General features: G+C 40.9%; 1 protein-coding gene across 1 annotated transcript in view; it reads right to left on the bottom strand.

The window, feature by feature from the left end:
* The window catches only part of SH3BGRL2 (SH3 domain binding glutamate rich protein like 2), a 166,166-nt gene that overhangs the window by 74,256 nt on the left and 68,584 nt on the right, over window positions 1–23,326 (bottom strand). Inside the window, exon 3 of the mRNA XM_055391966.2 lies at window positions 3,006–3,117. Coding sequence (XP_055247941.1) covers window positions 3,006–3,117 — 112 coding nt within the window. The remainder of the gene's footprint in view (window positions 1–3,005; window positions 3,118–23,326) is intronic.

The following is a 23,326-nucleotide window of genomic DNA, read 5'->3' as shown; positions in this document are numbered from 1 at the left end:
ATGAATGCCAACAAAGGACTTTCTCACTGGGTTATCTGCTCAGTTCCTTGGGATTTCTGCTCCTTTCCTCTGATCCTAGAGGTTGTAAGGGTCCCCAAAGCCCTGTACATACAGCACGGCCTAACCCTCTGACCACAGCTTATTGATCTAGGAGTGAGTACCTGAGCCAAGCAAGGCCAAGCAACATTTCTACCCTAAAGATTCAGAACTGGAACTGGGAAAACAAGAGAGCTTGAATTTGTGACATGGAAGCTCAGAGCTTCCAACATGAGAATCAGAGAAGCTGAAGAAGCTAGTCAGTAGAAAGAGAACAACAGAGAATTTGTAAAAAAGAGTTGGAGATAATAGCTCTAAGTTTTAGAAAGAGTCCTGACAATACTGTAATCTAAGGGTCCTCAAACTATGACCTGTATGTCAAATGCATGTGGCTACCTGCTTTGCAAATAAAGTTTTATTGGAACACATTCCTCTTGGTATTATTGTCTATGGTAGACTGACAGAGGTCGTATGGCCCACAAAGCCTAATACATTTACATCTGGCCTTTACAGAAAAAGTTTGCCAATCTCTGATCCTGTTCAACCTGTTTCTATATCCCTGCTCTTGAGGGCTGTGTAATATCCCTGTATCTGTAAGTTCCTCATCTTGCTTAAGCCACCTGAAATAGGTTTTTTTTTCATGGAACCAAAAGTGCCCTGAGAAATTCATAAGCATTCTGTGTCCAAATGCATTCTGAGGAACAGAAGGATATAATCAGAACTATACTTCAAGAAGAATCCTCTATTTTTTCCACCCTGAATGAAAAGGTTCACCTTTCGACCTTGTATGCAGGAGAAAATATGTTAGCAATCCAGTAAAACAGCAAGGCCGGTATGGAGTTGAGACCCAGAGTTGGTAAACAAAGTGGAAGAGTAACTGAGAGCAGAATGCAATCTAGGATATAAGATAGAGGTCCAAGATCAACACCAGCTTATCAGACCACAGAGAGTATTAGATGCCAATCTGACAAATAAGGTCTACAGATAGAGTGGGTAGCCAAAACTGAAAGATAAGACTAAGAAAATTGAGCAGGTCATTAGGCTTGAAGAAAGTGGCTCCCGTGTTGCCTAGGACTTTATCACCTTTACAAGTCCTGGTAGACCCATATGGCTAGAATGTTTTAAAGTAGGGGTTCTTGACCATTTTTGTGTGTGGGAGTAAGAGGAGTGCCAAGGACCCTTTAGTAGTCTGATGAAATCTATCGGTGGTTTCTCAAAAAAAAAAAAGTTTCTAAATATAGAAAATTTGAAAGTATAAGGTTACAAAGGAAACTATACTGCAAAACAATTACCAAAATGTTAAAATTTTGATATGATAATATATGATTCTTTATTAATGTATTAAATATTAAGATTGGTGGATCAAACGGCCGTCATGATTTCGAAGTAGTAATGGGAAAAGATAAAATTTTGAGATATTTGCAATCATTGGAAAATATGAAAATGCCTGTGATTTCTATTGGTAACAAAGTCACAGTGTTGTTGCTATTACAATGGCTTAACTACATTCATAATTGAAGGAATTGGTAAATTTCAGTTAGAGTTTAGTGAAAAGATAAAGATGTGATTTTTTTTCTCATTCAAGTCCATGAACCCCCTAAATTCTATCAAGTCCCTTTAGGCTGGGGGTGAGGGGAGATCCAAGAACCCCAGGTTAAAAAATCATGATGTCTGAATATATCTAAATCTACAGAAGCCTATTATTTTGCCTAAGAAGAAAATATGGAAAGAGACAAGAAGGAGCCATGAAGAGTCCCTTGGAGATCTCCTACACTTAAGAATTGGAAAAAGAACAAGGAATTAAAAACAGTAGAGGAGCAACCAGAATAGTACAAAACTGAAAGAGTATACTGTCACAGAAACCAAGAGAAGAATTTTAAGTTTCAAAATGTAGAGACTATCTAAGAATGTTAGCCTGAGAGTCAAGAAATATTATATTGAAAATGAGACTTTCCTTTGGCAAATTTCATCACCTCCATAAGCCTCAAGTTTCTTGTCTATAAAATGGGTATGAACAATGGCTATCAATCAATATTCTAATGATAATTGACTACCCTTAGGTTATTATTTAAGTTATGCCATATAGTGCCTATCAACCCACAGCCCTTCTAAAGGAAACTCTCAGGCTACCTGGTCACAGATATTTGGAATATTTGGACCACATTTGTGTTCTTCCCCCGGCATGACCTATTGCAGCTTGTAATTTACAACATATGTGACCAGGTCGGAAAATACATGCAGGTCCTTCAAATTCCTCTTTTAGGAATTTATAGTTAGAAAATTTAAAGACTAAGGCAGTTAGCAATAGAATAAAGGGGGATGGTATGAGGCTGGGATAGGATTGGGATGAGAAGCTTTGAGCAAGTTGAGGCAATGAAGGGACTGAAATGAGTAAAAAGAGGAGGCTAGTCTGTGGCCTGGGGAAATAGAGTCACTATGTAGTGAGAAGCTGAGACACTAACAAGGAGGCTGACAGCTGTCTTGCTTCCAGTCTCAGTTTTCATGAATCCAAGTCTGCCGTGGTTCCTGCCCTTGAGTTGCTGTTTCATAATCCCCCTCCTTTATCTTGAGCTAGTTTAAGTGGGTCTATTTTCTTTCAACTATTAAATCCTGACCAGAATACCTATGTAAAGCATGGGTAGTAACTCATGCTTCTTTAGGGATCAGGCAGGTGATATTGATTAGGGAGGTGAGGAAGATCCAAATGCAAATATATTCACTTTGTGCAAAGGGTGGGCACCATGAGGACTATAGCTGAAGTATTCTGGTTTTTGAATGTTGGCTTGATTTTTAAAAACTGAGCCCACTAAACTCAGGTTTGCTCACTAAACTCACCATCTACAGGCACAGCCCTATGGGCCTCCAGGTTTCTCTCTCCATTGTAAAGCACTGAGCCCAGGGTTTGGCACCCAATAAATCCACAAGAAGCACTAGCTGTTATTATGGTAATAGTTTATTATCTTACTGACCTCTGTGAGAGTACTTCCAGTAGAGGGATGGAGACAGAAGCCAGATTGCAGTGTCTTGAGGACTGGAACCCGATGAGGTAATAGAGGCAATGATACATCCTTCATCTCTCCTCTTTGGAAATTTGATGGTAGAGGGAGAGAGCAAGGGCAGAAGTTATAAAGGGAATCAGGGAACATAAATATCCTTCATTAAGGTCTATCTACAGATTAAATAAAGAGTTCTTTTAAGCAGTTTGAAATCTCAACCATCCCGATTTTATTTTTATTTATTTACTTATTTAGAGACAGAGTGTTGCTATGTTGCCCAGGCTGCCCTTGAACTCCTGGCCTCAAGCAATCCTCCTGCCTCAGCCTCCCAAAGTGCTAGGATTACAGGTGTTAGCCAGCACACCTGGCCCAGATTTTAATTTTAGAATGGAATTGAATCTGACTGATAATTTTGTTCTGTTAGGGCTGCCCTGTTCTTAACTAATATTACCTGACTCCCCAAGGATTTAACTTGTCAAGGGACTTCACAGTGCCCACACCATGCTTGTCACAATCCCTTTCCTATTCTAAGTGGTTGCTCCTTCAAAAGCTGAGTCAGCACCTTTGGCTGTTAGTGGGTGATAGATTTGTGGGAGAGGAGGTTAAGGGAAGGGGTAGGCCAGAGGGGTTAAGGAATGGGAAGCCATACCTGCATTAATGTCACAGCTATATGACCTTAGGCAGCTGGTTTAACTTGCCAATACCTCGTCTTCCTTATCTTCCTGGCTGTTGCAGGGCTTAATAGAGATGATGTATGTACAGTGCTTTTTGACACCATGCCTGGCACATAGTTAGGACTCAATAAGTGTTAGGTATTATTAATCATGCAAAATAAATCAGGGAAGGGCCTGCATTCACACAAAGCATATAAACCCTATACATATTTGTTTCATGTGTGTGATTTTAACTTTCTAAATAACAGGTATCTGGTTTTGTATAAGCCTCTTTATACAGTGCCATGTTCAATTAAAGTACTTAACAAAGTCTTTTTGATGTTATTGAAGTTTAGAGGCCATAATTAAGATAAAAAGAATATTTGTGAAATGAAGCAGCAATAAAGTCAAATAATGCAGCTTAAATTTCATAAAAAAGAGAATTTATCTACTGCTTTATGTTGTTTCATCAGGCCAATTCTGTCTATTCTTGATCAAATAAAATCTTAATTAACAGGAACCATACTAACCAATCCCTCAATTAAATGGAACTTTCAACATTCATGATTAAGGAATGGAAGTAAATTATGTGTGTGTGTGTATATATATATGTGTGTGTATATATATGTATGTGTGTGTGTATATATATATATTTTTTTTAATAGAGACACGGTCTTGTTCTGTTTCTCAGCTTGGAGTGCAGTGGTGCGATCACGGCTCACTACAGCCTTGACCTTCAGGGCTCAAGTGATCCTCCCACCTCAGCTCCCTGAGTAGCTGGAACTACAAGCATGCGCCACCACACCTGGCTAATTTATTTATTTAATTTTTTTGTAGACACGGAGTCTATGTTGCCCGGGCTGGTCTGGAACCCTGGGCTTAAGCAGTCCTCCTGTCTTGGCTTCCCAAAGTGCTCGGATTACAGGCGTGAGCCATGGAGCCCACCCAGGTCATATTCTTGAATCAGTTCACATTCCCCTCAACCAATAGGGTTCTTTATTCTATCTGACAGGAAAAAAAAAAAAACCCAAAAAACAGAAAACACTTTCATTCCCCCAGCACCTTATTCTTACTGTAAAAGTCAGCAAACTGAAAAAGAGAAGAGATGGAAGAGAGGTGACTGGCACAGCTGCCATCCTGCAACTATAACAAGGAAGCTTTGAGATATGCTGGTAGGGTAACCACTGGATAAACTGAAGCCCTTGTGTGCAGTTCATTTCTTGCAGCTATATTCACTCAGTTTCTGCCAGATGCTATACTAGATGCTGGGGATTCAGCAGTAAATCAAACACAATCCCTACCTTCATGGAAATTATGGCCTAATTGGGGAAGATGATACTGAACATATTGTTACAAGTATGCTTAGTGCTTAAAGGAAAATATCAGATATTGTTTTTTGTTCTTTATTTTGATTTTGATTTTTAATCTTGTAGGACTCTCCTAGTCATCTTTTTTGGTTAATATATATTATCTACATATTAATCAAAAATATTAATTATAGATATTTTTATGTTTTTGATTAATAGATGATACATATGTATTATGATATATAGATGATATATATATGATATACTATATATAGTATAGACAGTAGATATACATTTTTCCAAGATTGCATTCCAGGTCAGGAGATGACAACACTATAATAAAATAAAGATTCAATGTTGATTATTGCTGAAATAGTTCTAGGCAACACAAGTTACAGGGATTTCCAATACTCTACATATTGGTTTTATTAGTCCACCACTTTGTAAATGATTACCATGTTATAATAAACATAAAGTTTGCATTTAGGTTATTGTTGAATTCAGAAAGTATTTTGATTCCTCATAAATACACTGCTAATGAGTTTTCAGAATTTGTTATAATTTCTCATTATGCTAGGCATAAAGGCCATTTAAAATAATTGCAATAGAGGAAGTATAAGAAAATGTTTACATATAGATACAATTAGAGAAAATGGAAAAGTCAGCTTAAACAAACATAAAGTGTTATTATTTATGTAGCAATTATTTTTATTATTCTTTTTCCTGTGATTTTTGAGGGGCCTACTGAATGGAAATTATGAACATTTGCTTTTAGTGCTTTTTAACACCTTAAGCCATAAAGAGTTTAAAAAGAATAATTAAGTCTTCACCTTTAAATTTCTCAAATTTTTCCTGAAAGTAAAATCAGAGATGAGAAAAACCAGACACCTTAACATTAGGTTACCACTTCTTTTCCTCAGTTCTTTGTGTCCATCTCCATCTAATACATTCAAAGGCAACTCAAATTGCACATATCACTCTAGTCTGTACTGCAATGACAGTCTTTGGGTTTAAATAGCAGCTTTCAAGGGGAAAGCATTTTTTGCATTAAATGGAAATAGATTTAACACTGATGTCAGGGAACACTTTCCTGTAAATTCAACATACCCTACTCAGAAGCCCTTATCCAACCCAGGTATCACGAAGTTTATGACAAAACAAAGCACTCATTGACAGCATTTAGTCTTTCCCATGTTAATTGCCCCCGATTGTAAATCAGACATTTTTTTTTTTTTTTTTTGAGGCAGAGTCTCACTGTATCGCCCAGGCCAGAGTGCAGTGGCACTATCTCCGCTCACTGCAACCTCCACCCCTCAGGTTCAGTTTTCCCACCTCAGGTTCCTGAGTAGCTGGGATTACAGGCTTATGCCACCATGCCCGCCTAATTTTTGTATTTTTAGTAAAGACAAGGTTTCACTATGTTGGCCAGGCTGGTCTTGAACTCCTGACCTCAAGTGATCTGCCCACCTCAGCCTCCCAAAGTGCTGGGATTACAGGCGTGAGCTACCATGCCCAGCAATCAGACATATTTTTAAAGCTCATTAAGTTCTTTATGCCCAAAGAACAATGTAGTGAAATGCCTTATTTTACTTTAACCAGTTTACATTTACCCAGAACACATAGCTTTTTAAAAGACCATTCTGCTCAATTCAGTTTATTTGTTGAACACTTGCTCTTTATCAGTAACTTATCAAACTTCTTCTCTTCAGCAATTTGCATTTCTTTAAATTGTAAATAATTAATTTTTAAAAATCATCTCTCAAAACCAGAAAAATGTTAATATGTCCTGGTAATTCCTAAAAACCCAACGACTTAAGTAGCTATTCAATACAGAGGATATCAGACAATTTTAATTTCATTTATCAAGTTGCTAATATATACTAGACACTGTACTAGATGCTGGAAATATGAAGATTAATAAAACAGAGAGGTGTGTGTTGGGGGATGGGGTGAAACACTTTTAGCTAGCACAAACTGGAATCCTGGGTAGAAGCACAAAGGTCATGAGTGAGTGGTTGTGTGCGAACCATGCAGAGACACAGAATCTTGGGCCTTTGAAAGGAATCTTTGAGGTGTGATCTAAAGTTTACTTGCAACACGTATCATTACTGTTCTGGTTTTAGATAGTAAAGTAGAATAAGTAATAGTTTAGGAAATTGAAATCTCATCAGTGCCTATTTTCTTATAATTTGCTGCATTTTGCCACTGTTCCTCAGTTAAGAGTAACAATTGTCTTTGTAGTCAAGGTTGTGGAGGGGAGGTGCTGGAGGAAATGAATTCTGCAGCACTAAATAGCAGCCTATCAACCTAAAATGAAGACAGGCTTTCTGCTTCCCAAATCTGCTTCTGTTCGCATATTAATTGATATACACGCAGCTGCAGGTTTGGTCAAATCTGAGACATTTCCAACAGCAATAGTGACATTTGATTCTTTCACATAACAAGATGTGTACAGGGAGGTTAAACCAGGTTTATTACATCAGTCTAACAATGTCCTCAAAGCCCCCAACACTCCACTTTCCATTCTGCCATCTTCTGCATGATGCTCTTCCTTGGGCTTGTTACCACCTCATGGTTGCAAGGTGATTGCCACAACCTCAAATATGGCATCTTCATACCATCATCCCAAATAGGAAGAAAGAAGAGGACAAGCAAAAAATATGATTTCCTCTTATCAGGGAGGAAGAGCTTCCCCGGAAGTACTCCAGCAGACTTCTTATATCTCACTGGTCAGATCTGGGTCACATGGCCATCTGCAAAGGAGGCTTAGAAAGTGTATATCAAGAAGGAGAATGGGAGAGCCACGACGGGTTAAGGTCTGTTATCATTCATCCCCTGGGACTGAAACTACTGGGGTTCTGCTAGCAAGAAAGACAAAGGGGGATGAGTGGCAACAAATAGTGACTGCCACAATCATTTGCTTGGTGCAATCTTGGGTGAATTATTTAACATCTGTTTTGGTCAGCTTGGGCTGGTATAACGAAATACCATAAGCTGGGTAACTTATAAACAACATGAGTTTATTTCTAACAGTACTGAAAGCTGGGAAGTCCAAGATCAAGGCAGATTCAGTGTCTAGTGAGGGCTTCTTTCCTGGTTCATAGATGGCACCTTCTTGCTGTGTCCTCACAGGGTAGAAGGGGCTAGATAGCTCTCTAGGTCTCTTTTATATGGGCACTAATCTCATTCATGAGAGCTATACCTTCGTGACCTAATCATCTAGAAGCCCCCACCTCTTAACACTATCACATTAGTGATTGGGTGTCAATATATAATTTTGGGGTGAGAATGACACAAACATTCAGACCATAGCAGCATCTGCGCCTTGATTTCCATATCAGCAAAATTGAGATAGTGATAAAACCTAACTCCTAGGCTTGGGATGAGAATTAAATGACATAACCCATGCCAAGTGTTTGAATAAGTGCCAGGTACAAGGTCAACACTCATAACTATTAGCTACTAATAAAAAGAGACATGGCTGGGCTCGGTGGCTCACACCTGTAATCCCAGCACTTTGGGAGGCTAAGATGGGAGAATTACTTGAGACCAGGAGTTTAAGACCAGCCTGGCCAACATAGCGAAACCCCAACTCTATTTAAAAACTTAAAAAAAGTTTTAAAAGCCACTATATTTCCCAAAGTGCTTGATTTACACCAAATTCCTTAGATTCCCTGGATAGCAAGATGTGCAGAAGCAGAATTGGAAAACATGGCTTCCAACTCTCAGCAGATAATTCTTTCCATCAGACTTGTGTCTCTAACATAGTTTAGATCCTTTTTATTCTTCTCTGTGCTATCCCCCAATCCTCTCCCTTTCTCCTCTTCTCTCCCTCTTCCCCACTTTTCTCTCACATCTACTCTTTTATCTCCTTTCCCCATACATGTTCTTTTTCTCTCTGAGGACCCCTTCCCCTTTTTTTCAGGCTGGGAAATTATCATTACTTCACCTTCTGCTTGACTTAAAGGTTAAAAAGGATGCCAACCCTTACACAGGACTCTCCAAAGTCCCATGAAACAGTTATCCTCCGAGGACCAATGGGTGATATATTGAGAGCATGGTTAATTTATTCTGCATGTGCTAAAGCATAAGTAATTCACAAGCCAGGCAATAATCATGCGCCTAACATGCATCAATTGTCTGATAAATGCACCTCATTGCATTATTTTCTTTTTGCCATTTCACTCTCATAAAGGTAGGAAGGAAATCAGGCAAAAAAAAAATCTTTAAATTTAACCAAATTAATTTATCCACCATTTTTTAAAAGAGTAGGACAGAAATAGGACAAACAACCTAAAAAATGAGCTTTGTATAAGAGATTTGCAAAATAATTATCCAGCAAGAAAGAACATTAGTTTATTATTCCAGGGGAAAAAAAAGGGAGAACCAGGCTTCTATGAGAACGGTAAATGGAACACAGCAGGAAAGAAAAAAAAAAAACAACAACTGGAGAATATGTGTGCTATGACCTTTGGAGATGAGCAAGGAAAAAAAATCAATATAAAGAGAATTCACATACACACATTTAAAGCTATTCTGAGAGATCAGAAACATTTGTTTTTGAAAAGGGAAGCTCTAGCTTCATTGTGCAATATTTTTCTTTGCTTCTCATTAAAACCAAATGGTGTGACTTCTAAATATTAGTAAAATCTCAGGTTTCTTTTCTTTTTTAAAATTGCCTTTAAATTGGCACAAGAGGGAAGTGATTCCCACTTATGTCTGCTATAGAAGAGAAAAGGAATAGATGCAGAAGCTAAAACCAAGGTGTATTAAAGCCACACACCTCCCCTCATTCATCCCTCTCCATCTTCCCACCTAAACTTGAAAAAGCTCAGGGTGATGGGGCTGGAAATGGGGGAAACAGCAGCAATGGGGGTCCTGCTTATCTTCATCTCCTCCAAAGGCAAGTGGAGTTGATGTGATGAATTCTCTAGGAGTCAGCTGTACCTGGCATTCTCTGCCTCTGCCCATCTGGAAAGCCTTAGCAGAAACCTCAAATACCAATGAGGACCAGGAGGGTATAAACAAAGGCAACAAGGGCAAGTAAGAAAATATAAACTAAACCACTTGTTTTGAGACTAAATAGCAACAACAACAGCACAGGACTGCTGACTGAAGTATACAGTAACAGTAAAGAATGAGGAAGGTATGTATGTACTACATGGATTTTCCAGGATAGATTGCTAATATTGTTAGGGAGGAAAAAAAACAAGGCACAGAACAGGGAAGACAGTTTGCTGTCTTTTGTGTAAGAAGGGAAGGAAATTATACATACAGATGTGTAACAAAACATCAAACAAAGAGAGACAAAATAATTGGTTACCTAGAGGGGTCAGGAGGTGGAGAGGAATAGAGGCAGGGTGGAGGGGATATGAATGAATATAGTAGATTTTCCTAATCATGTTTTTTATATAGTTTTGAATTTGAGCTATATGGCTCAAATTCAAATAATGGCTCAAACATGTTTTACCTGTTAAAAATTAAAATTTATTACAGGGAAAAATTAAAGCAAACTGAATTTGAAATCAAACTGAAGCAAATTATCTTAACTGCATTACACATGGGTGACTTTCGAGTAACTTTGCAACACAGTACATTTACTGTTTATCTTTTTTTTTTTTTTGACAGAGTCTCACTCTGTCGCCCAGGCTGGAGTCCAGTGGGGCGTTCTCGGATCACTGCAACCTGCCTTCCAGGTCCAAGCATTTCTTCTGCCTCAGCCTCCCGAGTAGCTGGGACTACAGGCACATACCACCACGCACGGCTAATTTTTGTATTTGTAGTAGAGACAGGGTTTCTCCATGTTGGTCAGGCTGGTCTCGAACTCTTGACTTCAAGTGATCCACCCGCCTTGGCCAGGCTGGAGTGCAATGGCTTGATCTCGGCTCACTGCAACCTCCACCTCCCGGGTTCAAATGATTCTCCTGCCTCAGCCTCCTGAGTAGCTGGGATTCCAGGTGCATGCCACCATGCCCGGCTAATTTTTGTAGTTTTAGTAGAGATGGGGTTTCACCATGTTGGCCAGGCTGGTCTCAAACTCCTGACCTCGTGATCCGCCGGCCTCGGCCTCCCAAAGTGCAGGAATTACAGGCAAGAGCCACAGTGCCTGGCCCAACCTGGCCATTTTCTTTTGCCAAAAAATGCCCAAAGAATGATGGGGATATCTCAAAAGGACACAGGAGGAAGCCAAATTTGGGTCAATTTGAACACCAAGATCAGTGACTGCAACTGATTATAAAAATTGAGTAAGTAAAAATCCACGTAGTCCATAGAACTGTTGAAAGAGAGACAAAAAAACTAATTTGCCACCCTTGAAAGTGACTGTTGCAGCAACTCCTTATTCTGAAAATTAGCAAAGAGAAAGAATTAAGCACTTAGCCTGGCTTTTTAAAAGGAAATATAATTCATCCCCAATAGGTAAGAAGCTCTTCTTTACATAGATATGCTTGCAAATAAATAAAGAAGAAATTACAATTTAGAAAATTACTATGTTGCATTTATTAAATAATCTACATAATTACATAAATATCAATGGATGCTGATACCATCAAATATAAGGTTACTATGGAACCGATTATTTACCAATTGCTGGCTGCTTTCATGGAAATTCCATACTTTTACAATGGAAGGACCTGTGTGTCATCACTGTAGCCAAGTGATCATATTCCATATCATCATTGTGGGACAATCTGGCATTAAGTGCCTCCTGATTGTTGCAATTTGAAGTACAAATCACCTGTGAAGTATCCCTGCCAAAATAGTTAACCTAATTCCAATTCAGCCTCTAGATTGAACTTCCAGTTTACAGGAAAAATTGGGAGAGAGCAGGGAGTTAACTAACATCACAAGCAAACAATCAGACAAATCCAGAATATGGCTTAATCTACCAAACTTTGGTTTGGACTCTTCTAAAAGTCAATGTCATGAAACAAAACAAACACACCAAAGTGTGACGGACTGATCTTGTTTAACTTGCTTAACCAAACACAACAGGTAAAACTTGATTGGGTCTTGATTCAAAAAACAAAAGTATAAAGACCTTTTGAAGAGAAGAAAATGCTAACATGAACAGGATATATTAAACTTCAGTATAAATAGGGAGCGATTGTTCATTCTCTTAGGTGTGATAATAATATTATGATTATGTAAGAAAATGTCCATATTCTTAGGAGAGGCAGAACAAAATATTTAGGGATAAAGTTTCAAGGTATCTACTACTTAATTTCAAAAATCCAGATAGAAGTACATATAGATAAATGCAGAATAATCAAATATGATAAAATGTTAATAATCATTGAATGAAAGTGTTTCATTTTTTCTTTTTCTTTTCTTTTTTTTTCTTTTTTTTGTTTTGAGACGGAGTTTTGCTCTTGTTGCCAAGGCTAGAATGCACTGGTGCAATGACGGCTCACCACAACCTCCGCCTCCTGGGTTCAAGCGATTCTCCTCCCTGAGCCTCCTGAGTAGCTGGGATTACAGGCATGCACCACCACGCCTGGCTAATTTTGTATTTTTAGTAGAGATGAGGTTTCTCCATGCTGGTGGCTGGTCTCAAACTCCCGACCTCAGGTGATCTGCCCGCCTCGGCCTCCCAAAATGCTGGGATTCCAGGCATGATCTGCTGCGCCCAGCCCTGATTTTTTTCATAATCAAAAGTTGAGTGGAAATTTGTGCATGAATTACTCACCGCTCCATACACTTTCTTTTTCTTCCCTGAACCCCTCAGCAGAGCTTCCCAAAACAACAAGGGCAGCATGTGACAGGTTGAGGGACCATGGAGGTCATCTTGTCCTACCCCTGAATGGAACTGTAAAGAACAAGAGGTATGGTCCTAACACAGTGAGTGCAGACTCTGGACCAGCTTCCTTGAGGCATTGTTGTTCTTTTTACTAAGAGAATGAGCTCTGAAGTCAGAAAAATCTGGATGCAGAGCCTGCCTGTGTGACCTCAGGCAAGTCAATTAACATCTCTGAGACGTATCTTCCTAATCAGTGAACAAGGATCATAAGCCACCTCTCACATAGTCATTATTAGGATGAAGTGAGAAAAATGTGTAGAAAGGGCCAGGAACAGAACTGCCAATAACCAAGAATCTCAATAAATATTGATTCTTATTACTCCTGCCTCCAGATCCTCACCTCCCTTTATTTTTCTGCCTTTCCTACAGTCACCCCTTTCAGCATCCACCTCATATGGGCATGTATTAAAAATGCCACATGTAGGATTATAATGCAAATGGGTTCCTGTTTCTCCTTGTGGGTGTTCTTGCCCTGCCATTTGGTGTGAGCACGCTGTGCCACTCTGCTGAGAAAGTGTCATTAATAGCTGTTCAAGGCCTCACTGCCTCCCGAACACAAAAGAAGAAGGTGACTTCAGCCCACATTATTACAAAGTAAGACCCTTAAGAAAGCAGGAGCGGTTTAAGCCGGGTGTGGTGGCTCATGCCTGCAATCCCAGCACTTTGGGAGGCCAAGGCGGGCGGATCACTTGAGGTCGGGAATTTGAGACCAGCCTGACCAACATGGAGAAACCCTGTCTCTACTAAAAATAGAAAATCAGCTGGGCGTGGTGGCACATGCTTGTAATCCCAGCTACTCGGGAGGCTGAGGCAGGAGAATCGCTTGAACCTGGGAGGCAGAGATTGCACCATTGCACTCCAGCCTGGGCAACAATAGCAAAACTCTGTCTAAAAAAAAAGAAAAGAAAAGAAAAAAAGAGGCAGGAGTGGTTTAAAAGCAGATTTTTTAAAAAAGCAAATACACGATGTTAGAAAAAAATATATAAAACTAGAAATTATTTGGCATTTAGATGGGTATAGTTTATTGTGTGCTACAATTCACATGCAGAAAGAACCAAAGACCCTTAAAGTAGAAACAATAATTTGTGGAGTATTTAATACCTATCAAGTAGTACGCTAGGCATTTTATAGGTGTGATGAAATTAATCCTTATAGCAACTCTATGAGGGAGGTATTCCCCTTTTATAGATGAGAATGCTGAGGCTTAGAGAGGTTTGTCTAGTAAGTGCTTTATCTTGTAAGGTGTAGAATCACATTTGCTTCTGGGTGCCCCTCCAAAGCTTGCATGTTTATTAACCAGTAAGGTGCATCAGGCTATGGAGTTACCCTGCGCAGAAGAGGCTTCCCAGAAATCACTGTGGTGACAATGGTCCAGCTGAACTTTTGTTATTTTTTTCGAACAATATCAGCCTGGAAGTTCAGTCAAGGCTGTAAACTTATGGTGTAATCCAGCCCAACTCACTGACTGGCTGAAACAGAATCTCCTTTTGAGCCCTCCCACTCTCAGGAGTGTGATCTTTTGTGAGTCTCCCAAACTTAAAATAACCCAGGGGCCTTACGGCCTCCCAAGCAGTGGGATGCTTCCAACCAATCAACCCAAGACTGTGTGAGTGCTGGTGTCAAAGGCATTGTCCACTGCAGGATGTTGACAGTGAGTCCTCTGGCTGCCTCTGCTTAGTGCCTGTATCAGTCGCTTATGCAGGCAACCTATAAGCTGAGCCCTGAGAGGGAACTCAGAAGTGCTTATCTACAGCAGAACCCCCTCTAAGGGAGTAAACTTCTAGGTCGCCTTGGGCCAATTCCACAGCTCTTTCTGTTTCTACTCCCAGAGTCTCACCAAATCAGAAAGTGGCTTTTGGCCCTCCTCTTCTCTGTGTACCTGGCTGCTGTCTGTCCTGGGTTTCAGTCTCAGTCCTTTCTGAAACTACCCCTTTCCTCTCCTGTGGCCACTGGCCTCCGTGACCCACAAAATATATACCTTTTCCCACCAACAAGCCTGACTCAGGGTTTGTCTCAGCTTGAATCAGAGGCTTTTCTACGCTAATACTAGCAATTAGGGGTGGGGGCTTCAACATAGGAATTTGGGAGGACACATTTAGTCTATAATACTGTGGCAGCACCACATCAGGGCAGTCTAATGATTCTACATCTGTCATGTCTGCCTCCCAAGCTGTGTACTCAAGGCCCAAGGGTGTCCTCCTTAGGAGCACCCTGCAGCTAAAGTCTGAAGTCTAGACCCTCCTCAGAGCAGGGCCCAGTTCTGTACAGATCCCAGCAGGGTCCGCAGTGTACTCTCTCCTCCTGGACAGTGCCCTGGGGAAATCCCTTTTGTAATCCAGAGGGAGGCTTGCTTTCCTTCTCGTGTCCTCCAGGCCTCTGCCTCTTCCTCAAACTGTGTCCACTTCCACGGGTTTGGCTCTTGGACAACCAAACCCAGGAGAATCTAGAAACTCTTCTGCTACCCATCATGCCCTGGGCCTCTCCTGAGGCAGTGAAACGAGAATGAGAAGTGGGCAGTGGTAGAGAACAGAAAACGTTTTGGAAAAAAACATAAGCTAATGGTTCAGACTATCACTCAGCCACAATACTATGCAAAGAATATCTGCTCAATACACAGTACAGCGGGGGCGCTCCTCCTCTCTCACTACCCCATGGCAGGGGCTCTGGGACTGGGGCTAGAAACTCAGGTCAAAGCCGCCCCTGCTGCACACCACTTAATGCCCCAAACTCACCTTCCTTCAGGGAAAATACGGAATGTCTTTAAAAGAATCAGGTCAAAAAATGTTGTTTTTCAGGCCGGGCATGGTGGCTCACACCTGTAATCCTGGCACTTTGGGAGGCCTGGGCAGGCGGATCACCTGGGTTCAAGAGTTCAAGACCAGCCTGGCCAACATGGTGAAACCCCATCTCTGCTAAAAAATACAAAAATTAGCCAGGCATGGTGGCGGGCACCTGTAATCCCAGCTACTCGGTAGGCTGAGGCAGGGAGAATTGCTTTGACACAGGAGACGGAGGTTGCAGTGAGCCGAATGCACTGCACTCCAGCCTTGGCGACAAAGTGAGACTCTGTCTCAAAAAAAGAAAAAAAAAAGTTCCTTTTCAGGAGTAACTGAAGTCGAATTATCTGACAGGTGGGGTTTCCAAAGTTCACACAAACATTGTTTTAAAGTTTATACAAAAGCCTTATCTCTAGAGTATGAATACTATCAGGTATTGAGAAAGGGTATAACTCTACTCATTTCCCTAAAATGTACCCAGAAACTATGGACTATAATATAGTGCATACTATAACCTATAATATTCAGAAGTGAGTCTGTTTCACTCAAATAAATGTAGCTCTTTCTTCACTTGGTCATGACTTCCCTATTTCAGACATTTTAGGCACAAAGGCCTGCTTCAGGCACTTGAACAGTTGGATTTTGATGCAGGTTTTGATGCTGGAATAAGAATGAAGAGATGCCCTTCAAAACTTCTCTCCTTTTGAGCTGCAGATTCTTTTCATTTCTGATTCTCAAAAGCACAGCCTGGTCAAATTGTTTATCAGCTGTGATCTAAACAGAATGTTGCTTGTCTTTGGGTCTAACCAGCCTGTAGAGATGTCCCCACACCTATCCTCAGGGAATGAAAGTCCCAGGAAGACTGGCATTCCACAGTGGACAACCCAAGGTCCCCTGGGGAAAGCCTCCTCCCACAAGCTGGTGATGGCAGGGTCAGCAGTCGAGTGTCTCTGAGAGCTGCTCCCTGACCTTTATGTGGCCAGGAAGGATACAGATGCATGTGAATGAGATTGGGCAGTGCCTGCTGAATTCATTAAATCAATATTCTGTGCACATTCCACTTAATCAGTAGACATAGTCTGGTTCTGTGCATTTTGTGGATAGCTGAAGGATTTTTGTGGCAAATACTAAACATTGAGCAAAGTGGGCTTCTCTGAAACCAAGTAGGTTTTTGAGCAGCCTCTTTCTGCTTTCAGTTGATGTGAGCTCAGGAAATGTGAATTGATTTTATCCTAGGCAGAACTTAATTAGAGAGGAAGATTGTTGCCAAAACACCCCAAGCTTCATTTCAAAGTCAAATCAAAATGATTTTTGTATTATTCACTGGTTCGGATTGCATAGATGCTCCAGGTTTGTATTTTAGCAGCACTGTATCAGAAAGTAGGTAGCCTTAACTATTCTTATCTTTGGAATCCTCTATAATTTTCTTACCCACTTATTGTTAGATCCATGATAATAATCTGGAAGTTCCCAGATAAAGGTGAGGTAGGGAAAATAAAACCATCATGGGGAATGCTGGCAGAAATCACTGTAGGCTATAATTGGGAGAATAGAATTTAATACATTGCACATGTTTGTTCTCTCCCATGGATGGTGAGGTTTTTTGATTTTTGTTTTTTGTTTTGAGACAGAGTCTCATGCTGTCGCCTGGCCTGGAGTGCAGTGGTGATATGTGGGCTCACTGCAACCTCCACCTCCTGGGTTCAAGTGATTCTCCTGCCTCAGCTTCTCAAGTAGCTGGGATTACAGGGCCCCCCGCCCCACCACGCCCAGCTAATTTTTTGTATTTTTAGTAGAGACAAGGTTTTACCATGTTGGCCAGGCTGGTCTCGAACTCCTGACCTCATGATTATCCAGCCTTGCCCTCTCAAAGTGCTGAGATTACAGGTGTGAGCCACTGCGCCTGGCAGTGAAGTTTTAAAAGTCTGGGTCCAGCCTTGTCTAACATCACGGACTTGCCATTATAGCTGGTATGTATCAAGCCATTCCTATACCAGGCTCTTTACATACAATTAATCCTCATAGAAAACCAGCAAGAGAGGCATAATGTTGCCTGTTTTACAGATAACAAGACTGAGGTTCTAAGTGGTTAAGTGACCCATCTAAGGTAACACAGCTAGTAAATGGCTGAGTTGTTACTGGAATCTGGATTTGCCCAACACTGGAGTCTATGACTGAAAATTTTCAAACTAGAGACTTAAGTTGTATACTGTAGGGCTAGGCGTGGTGGCTCACGCCTGTAATCCCAGCACTTTGGGAGGCCGAGGTGGGCAGATAACTTGAGGTCAGGAGTGCAAGACCAGCCTGGCCAACATGGCGAAACACCGCCTCTACTAAAAAACACAGAAATTAGCTGGGCATGGTGGCAGACTCCTGTAATCCCAGCTACTCAGGAGGCTGAGGGAGGGAGAATTGCTTGAACCCAGGAGGTGGAGGTTGCTGCAGTGACCTGAGATTGCACCATTGCACTCCAGCCTGGGTGACAGAGTGAGACTCCGTCTCAAAAAAAAAAAAAAAAGTTATATACTGTAGTTAACTTAAGATCAATTGATTTAACCTTCATTAGCTAAAATTGTAGAGGAAAACCTGTCATTAATAACGAAAATAGCAACAACTATGATTTTTTGGGTACCTTCTTTGTGTCAGGAATATTGCTAGGCACCTACATTCTTATTTCATTTAAGCCACAAAACAGCCCCATATATTGTTGTACATCTTTATAAATGATGACAACAGAACTCAGAGAGTTTCACTTTTGTGGAGCAGTTCAGAGTATACTGGGTCCCACAAAGGAAGATTAGACTATGGATCCAAGTTTAGGGTAAAGCTGATATATAAAAATAATAAAATCATAGAATTTTAGAGCCAAAAGGGATAGTCAAAATGACAAAGTCTAACTTTCTTACTTTTACATGTGGGAAAACTTAGGTTTAGACCCTCACCTCCCCAAAACCACACACCAAATCCAAGACTAGAATACAGACTCAATTCAATGAATCAATTTTGTCTTGAGTTCCCACTACGTGCCATATATGGCCAGGTCTCTATCTCCCAAACCCAGGGCTTTTATCTGTCAGATGATATGCAACAGGAAGGACAAGGATGGGGACTGTGCAGCCAGCACGTTCAATGTAAGTTATGGGACTGACCACAGTTATTAAGAAAAATGTTCAGCCTGCCCTGAGGCAAGAGGGGAGGAGCCAGATCAGGAGCATCAGGTAAAACTTGATCCTAAATGTGAATATCGAAACTACCATTCTGAATTACTTTCGGAGTGACTTGTCTCCCATGAAGTGAAGTCCAAGCTTTTTGATTTGATCCTCACTGAACCCTAGGGTGATTTATTTTAATGCAGCTAATAAGAATAATGAGAAACATCTGTTTCTATAACAAAGGGCCATATTCATCATGTTAGTGACTTATGAACTGCTGTGAGCATTTATGAAGATAAGAGCAGGTAATGTTGTGCGTAAGGCAGGCACAGGTGCAGCTTCCTTTTGGCTTCAAGGGTATGAGACCTCTCTACCTTTCCAAGCCGAAAGCATGAACTCCTGAAGCAATTTATTTATGAGACTCTTTTGACTCTAAACAATGGCACATAATTCCAAAAATTATGTTGAATGAAAAGAAAAGTATGACTGAGAAAAGTGAGCTCAATGAGTTAAGAGACTATGCAAGGTTATATGACTAATTAGTGGCAGCCACGGACTTGAGGCCTCCATCTAATTTCTATTTCATTCTCCCAATTTGCCTTTTTGGAATCTTTCACCACTATCAAATAGGATAGTAATAGTGTGCCTTCCTTTTCTCCAGATAAAAATGTCAGCAAAATGTCTTGCAATATTTGAAGAAGCAAATGTAAAGTCAGTGTGTGGAAAAGCAGGCATTATCTCAAGCAGCATATCTCTAAAACTATAACAGGTTGAAGAATGATATTTCTAAAATTTTTCAATTTGACATTAGAAATATGCCTTCCATATGCAAAAATGCCATAATAAATCTATTTGTTAGGATACATGAAAAATGAGATTTGAATGGCCTGCCTTCTTTGGTCAGTTAAATGCAATGGCCGTTAGCCAGCCTCATCTAACTGTGTGTTCACAAGCCTATTTCCTTCATTAGTTAAAAATATGACTGTCTTTATAATAAAGGTGACCAGGCTGAGACAGGACTGATTTGGTGTTTTGGAATCCTGACAGCTAATGGGAATATAGCTATGTATTGCTTGGATCAGTATGGCTATTGTATCTACTGTGTATGAATGAATAATAATTGCCACTGGCAAAGAACTATGGCAGTAGTTCTTTTGAACTCAGAACTGTCTGAGCTCAACAGAACTCGGATAGTTCTGTTGACTTACCCATGCTGTAGGGCTGGGGATGGATGAGGCCAGACAGACACATGAGGAGCTGAGGAACGAAAGAAAGACACTTCTCTAATTGAGAGAGTCCCCTGTCAGCAGGGGAGAGGGCAGGGCTGGTGCAGGTCAGGACCCTGAGTCTGGAAAGATAGGATACATTCTTGGATCAAAGCCAGCATCAGGCATGACCATTCCTCCTTTTCCAGTCAAACTCATCTGGATGTTTGCCTAATAGATAGTCAAACATAGATCTTTCAAATAGTACATTCTTCCTTCCCTTTACATACATTTTCCTCTTAAGAAAATTTCATTTTGCAGCCAATGATACCTAATGACTTTGACTATCAGCACACCAGCCTCAAATACATACCTCAGTGTCCAATGTCATGCATGTAAAAGGAGCTTATCACACAAGGGAAAATTCTGTTGCTTACCAATGAGGAGGCACCTCTAACACCAACAGTCAATGTATGTTTAGTGTAAATGATCAACTTGAATCTCCACCCTGCTTGGTTCCAGTTCTGCTGTGAGGCAATGTGTTAAGACCATAGAGTGCTACACCCACAGCCTCCCCAGCAATTTTGCAGGGTGTGGAAGGATTAGTTTTGCCACATTGTTAGTATAGGGCTCTGCATTTCAGCATTCTGTGGGGGCAGTGTACCCAGTGTACTCTTGCTAGGCATGAGACAATCACTTAGGCAACTTCATTGCCTAGTTTCCAACTGTGTCCTATATCTAATGAATCAAAATTGGTGGTAAGGGGAATGAAGCAGGTGGGACATGTGTAGTTTCAGAAAACATTCCAGGGGGTTCTCACCTATAGGCAGGGTGAGAAGCCAGCTTCCTGGGTTGAAGTCTGAAAAACATGCAACAACAATTTTATTTGTCACTTTTGCCTCTGAATAATAACTGCTGAGGCATTCTAGGAATCTTTATAAAATTATAATGCCCCATGTTACTGCCCTCAGTTGAATTGTAATCTTTTTGGAGGAAGTTCTGCATCCTATTAAGTCAGAACTTCTTGAAACAGTTACCATGTGCCAAGCCCTTTGTACGACACAGTGAGTTAAACACGTTTCTTGTCTACAGAAAGCTAATGCTGAATCTACACTGTGGAAAATAACACTTTCATATATGAACAACTAGATAGGAATCTAGATTAAAGGAGCAAGTTGTACTGGAGGGATGATCCTGGTACATCTTGGTCCAGGTGCTGTTGGGGACTGTCCCTCTAGGAAGCCAGGGAGGCCTCTCCTGCTACTTCTCTTCCTCCCAATTGAAGAAACACTGGAGGGTCCTGATATGGTTTGGCTCTGTATCCCCACGCAAGACTCATGTTAAAGGATCCTCAGTGATCCTCAGTGTTAGAGGAGGTGATTGGATCATGGGGGCTGACTACCCCCTTGCTGTTTTCGTGATAGTGAGTGAGTTCTCACGAGACCTGGTCTTTTAAAAGTGTAGCACTTTCCCCTTAGCTCTCTTCCTCCTGTTCCTGCCATGTAAGATGTGCCTGCTTCCCCTTCACCTTCCTCCATGATTGTGAGTTTCCTGAGGCCTCACCAGCCATGCTTCCTGTACAGCCTGAGGAACCATGAGCTGATTAAACCTCTTTTCTTTTTCTTTTTTTTGAGATGGAGTCTCGCTCTGTCTTCCAGGCTGGAGTGCAATGGTGCGATCTCGGCTCACTGCAACCTCCGTCTCCTGGGGTTCAAGCAATTCTCCTGCCTCAGCCTGTGGAGTAGCTGGGATTACAGATGCCCGCCACCATGCCCGACTAATTTTTGTATTTTTAGTAGAGGCGGGGTTTCACCATGTTGGCCAGGCTGGTCTTGAACTCCTGACCTCAGGTGATCCGCCCACCTCAGCCTCCCAAAGTTCTGGGATTACAGGCGTGAGCCACCGTGCCTGGCCTCTTTTCTTTATAAATTACCCAGTCTCAAGTAGTTATAGCAACACGAGAACAGACTAATACAGGGGCAGTGCATCTGCAGTGGGTACAGCAGTCCCCATAGGATTAGGATGGGGCAGCACGGAAGGGAAGAATTGAAGAAAGGCTGGAACATCTAACAATGCCATAGATCTATGGGGTAAGTACGCAATAGGACTGTAGGTTAAAAGAAGGGAGGGAGACGGTGATAATGAAAATAGAAGAAAAGGAAGCAATAAGAGCCCAGAATTCTGCCTTCTGCCTGGTACATTGGGAGCTCAGCATGTGTGGTTTCCCCAGCTGTGCATTTTGAGTGTAATAGTCCAGGGCTCTGCTTTCCATCCCTGGATCTGGCCACTAGACTTCTAGTTTTCTTATTTGTTCATTCTCTATTGCAAGGCTGTGGTTTTGAAGCTACAGGGAATCAGTGGGAGATAGGAAGCTCCAAACTGCAGAAAATTGTAGGACCAGCTGAACCAAACTACAACCACTGAAATCACAATGACCTCGGAAGCAAACAAGGCTTATGTGAGAAACGGTACGTTGTGAAACAGGTTATTTATATTCTCATAAAACTATTGCTGGGGGAAAAGGCAAATGGAGTTCTGGTAGCAAAGTCAGCAGCAGCATCCCTTTAAAAGTCTGAAGGATTCTAAAAATGTACTGGGAGGAGTGTTTCTATTCTAATAAAGAAGCAAAGTATGTTTTCCTTTTAAACAACCAGGGGAAAAATATTTATGTCTATCTCAAAACTGGAGCCCAAAGTTTAATTTTGAAAATAATGAATGTCTAAAGCTGAAATTGTTTTCTAAAAAAAAAGAAAGAAAGAAAGAAAGAATGCACTGGTAGGTAATAGCATTATTCATACAATGTATATTATTAGCAGGACTTTCCATCCAGATCTTAATGTATAAATAAATCACAAAAGTTGTTAATTTACATAAACTCGCCAGAAAAAGGAAATCATCCTGAGTTTACATGACAAAAAATACTGTATCAAGTGGGAATGTGGGTTTTTGATTTCTAAAACGCCAAAGATCAAATTTCCTTGACACAGTAACCTGTGACATTTTAACCAAAAAGCACGTGGCTTCTAAAGGTGTGCCAGCCAGCCAGCCAGGCACCAAGGGCCCAGCAGTTTTTCTGTGAGGTACCTGTGTTAGTCCCAGTTGTACTACCCAGCAGTGTTCACCATAGTACAAGAAATTTAATGTAAGCATAGTTGAGGAATCTAAATTCTTCCAGGAAGGGTATCTAACCCTCAATATAGAGAAAATACATTTTTCAGAGACATAAGAATACAAAAGAAGGTAGCTATAGGTGTGTTATGAAGAGTTAGTCATGCATGTCCCACCACCCCAAACCTAAAAATCTCATGTAAGTATTGCCCTAAGACTTCAGGCATTCACAGAGGCTAAGCAGGGCCAACTAGTCCTTTCCTGCTGGATGCCTTGCAATTCCCACCAGAGATC

The sequence above is a fragment of the Gorilla gorilla genome, chromosome 5 (assembly GCF_029281585.2).
Source record: "Gorilla gorilla gorilla isolate KB3781 chromosome 5, NHGRI_mGorGor1-v2.1_pri, whole genome shotgun sequence".
Classification (NCBI taxonomy): domain Eukaryota; kingdom Metazoa; phylum Chordata; class Mammalia; order Primates; family Hominidae; genus Gorilla; species Gorilla gorilla.
This window is presented reverse-complemented; position numbering and strand designations above follow the sequence as displayed.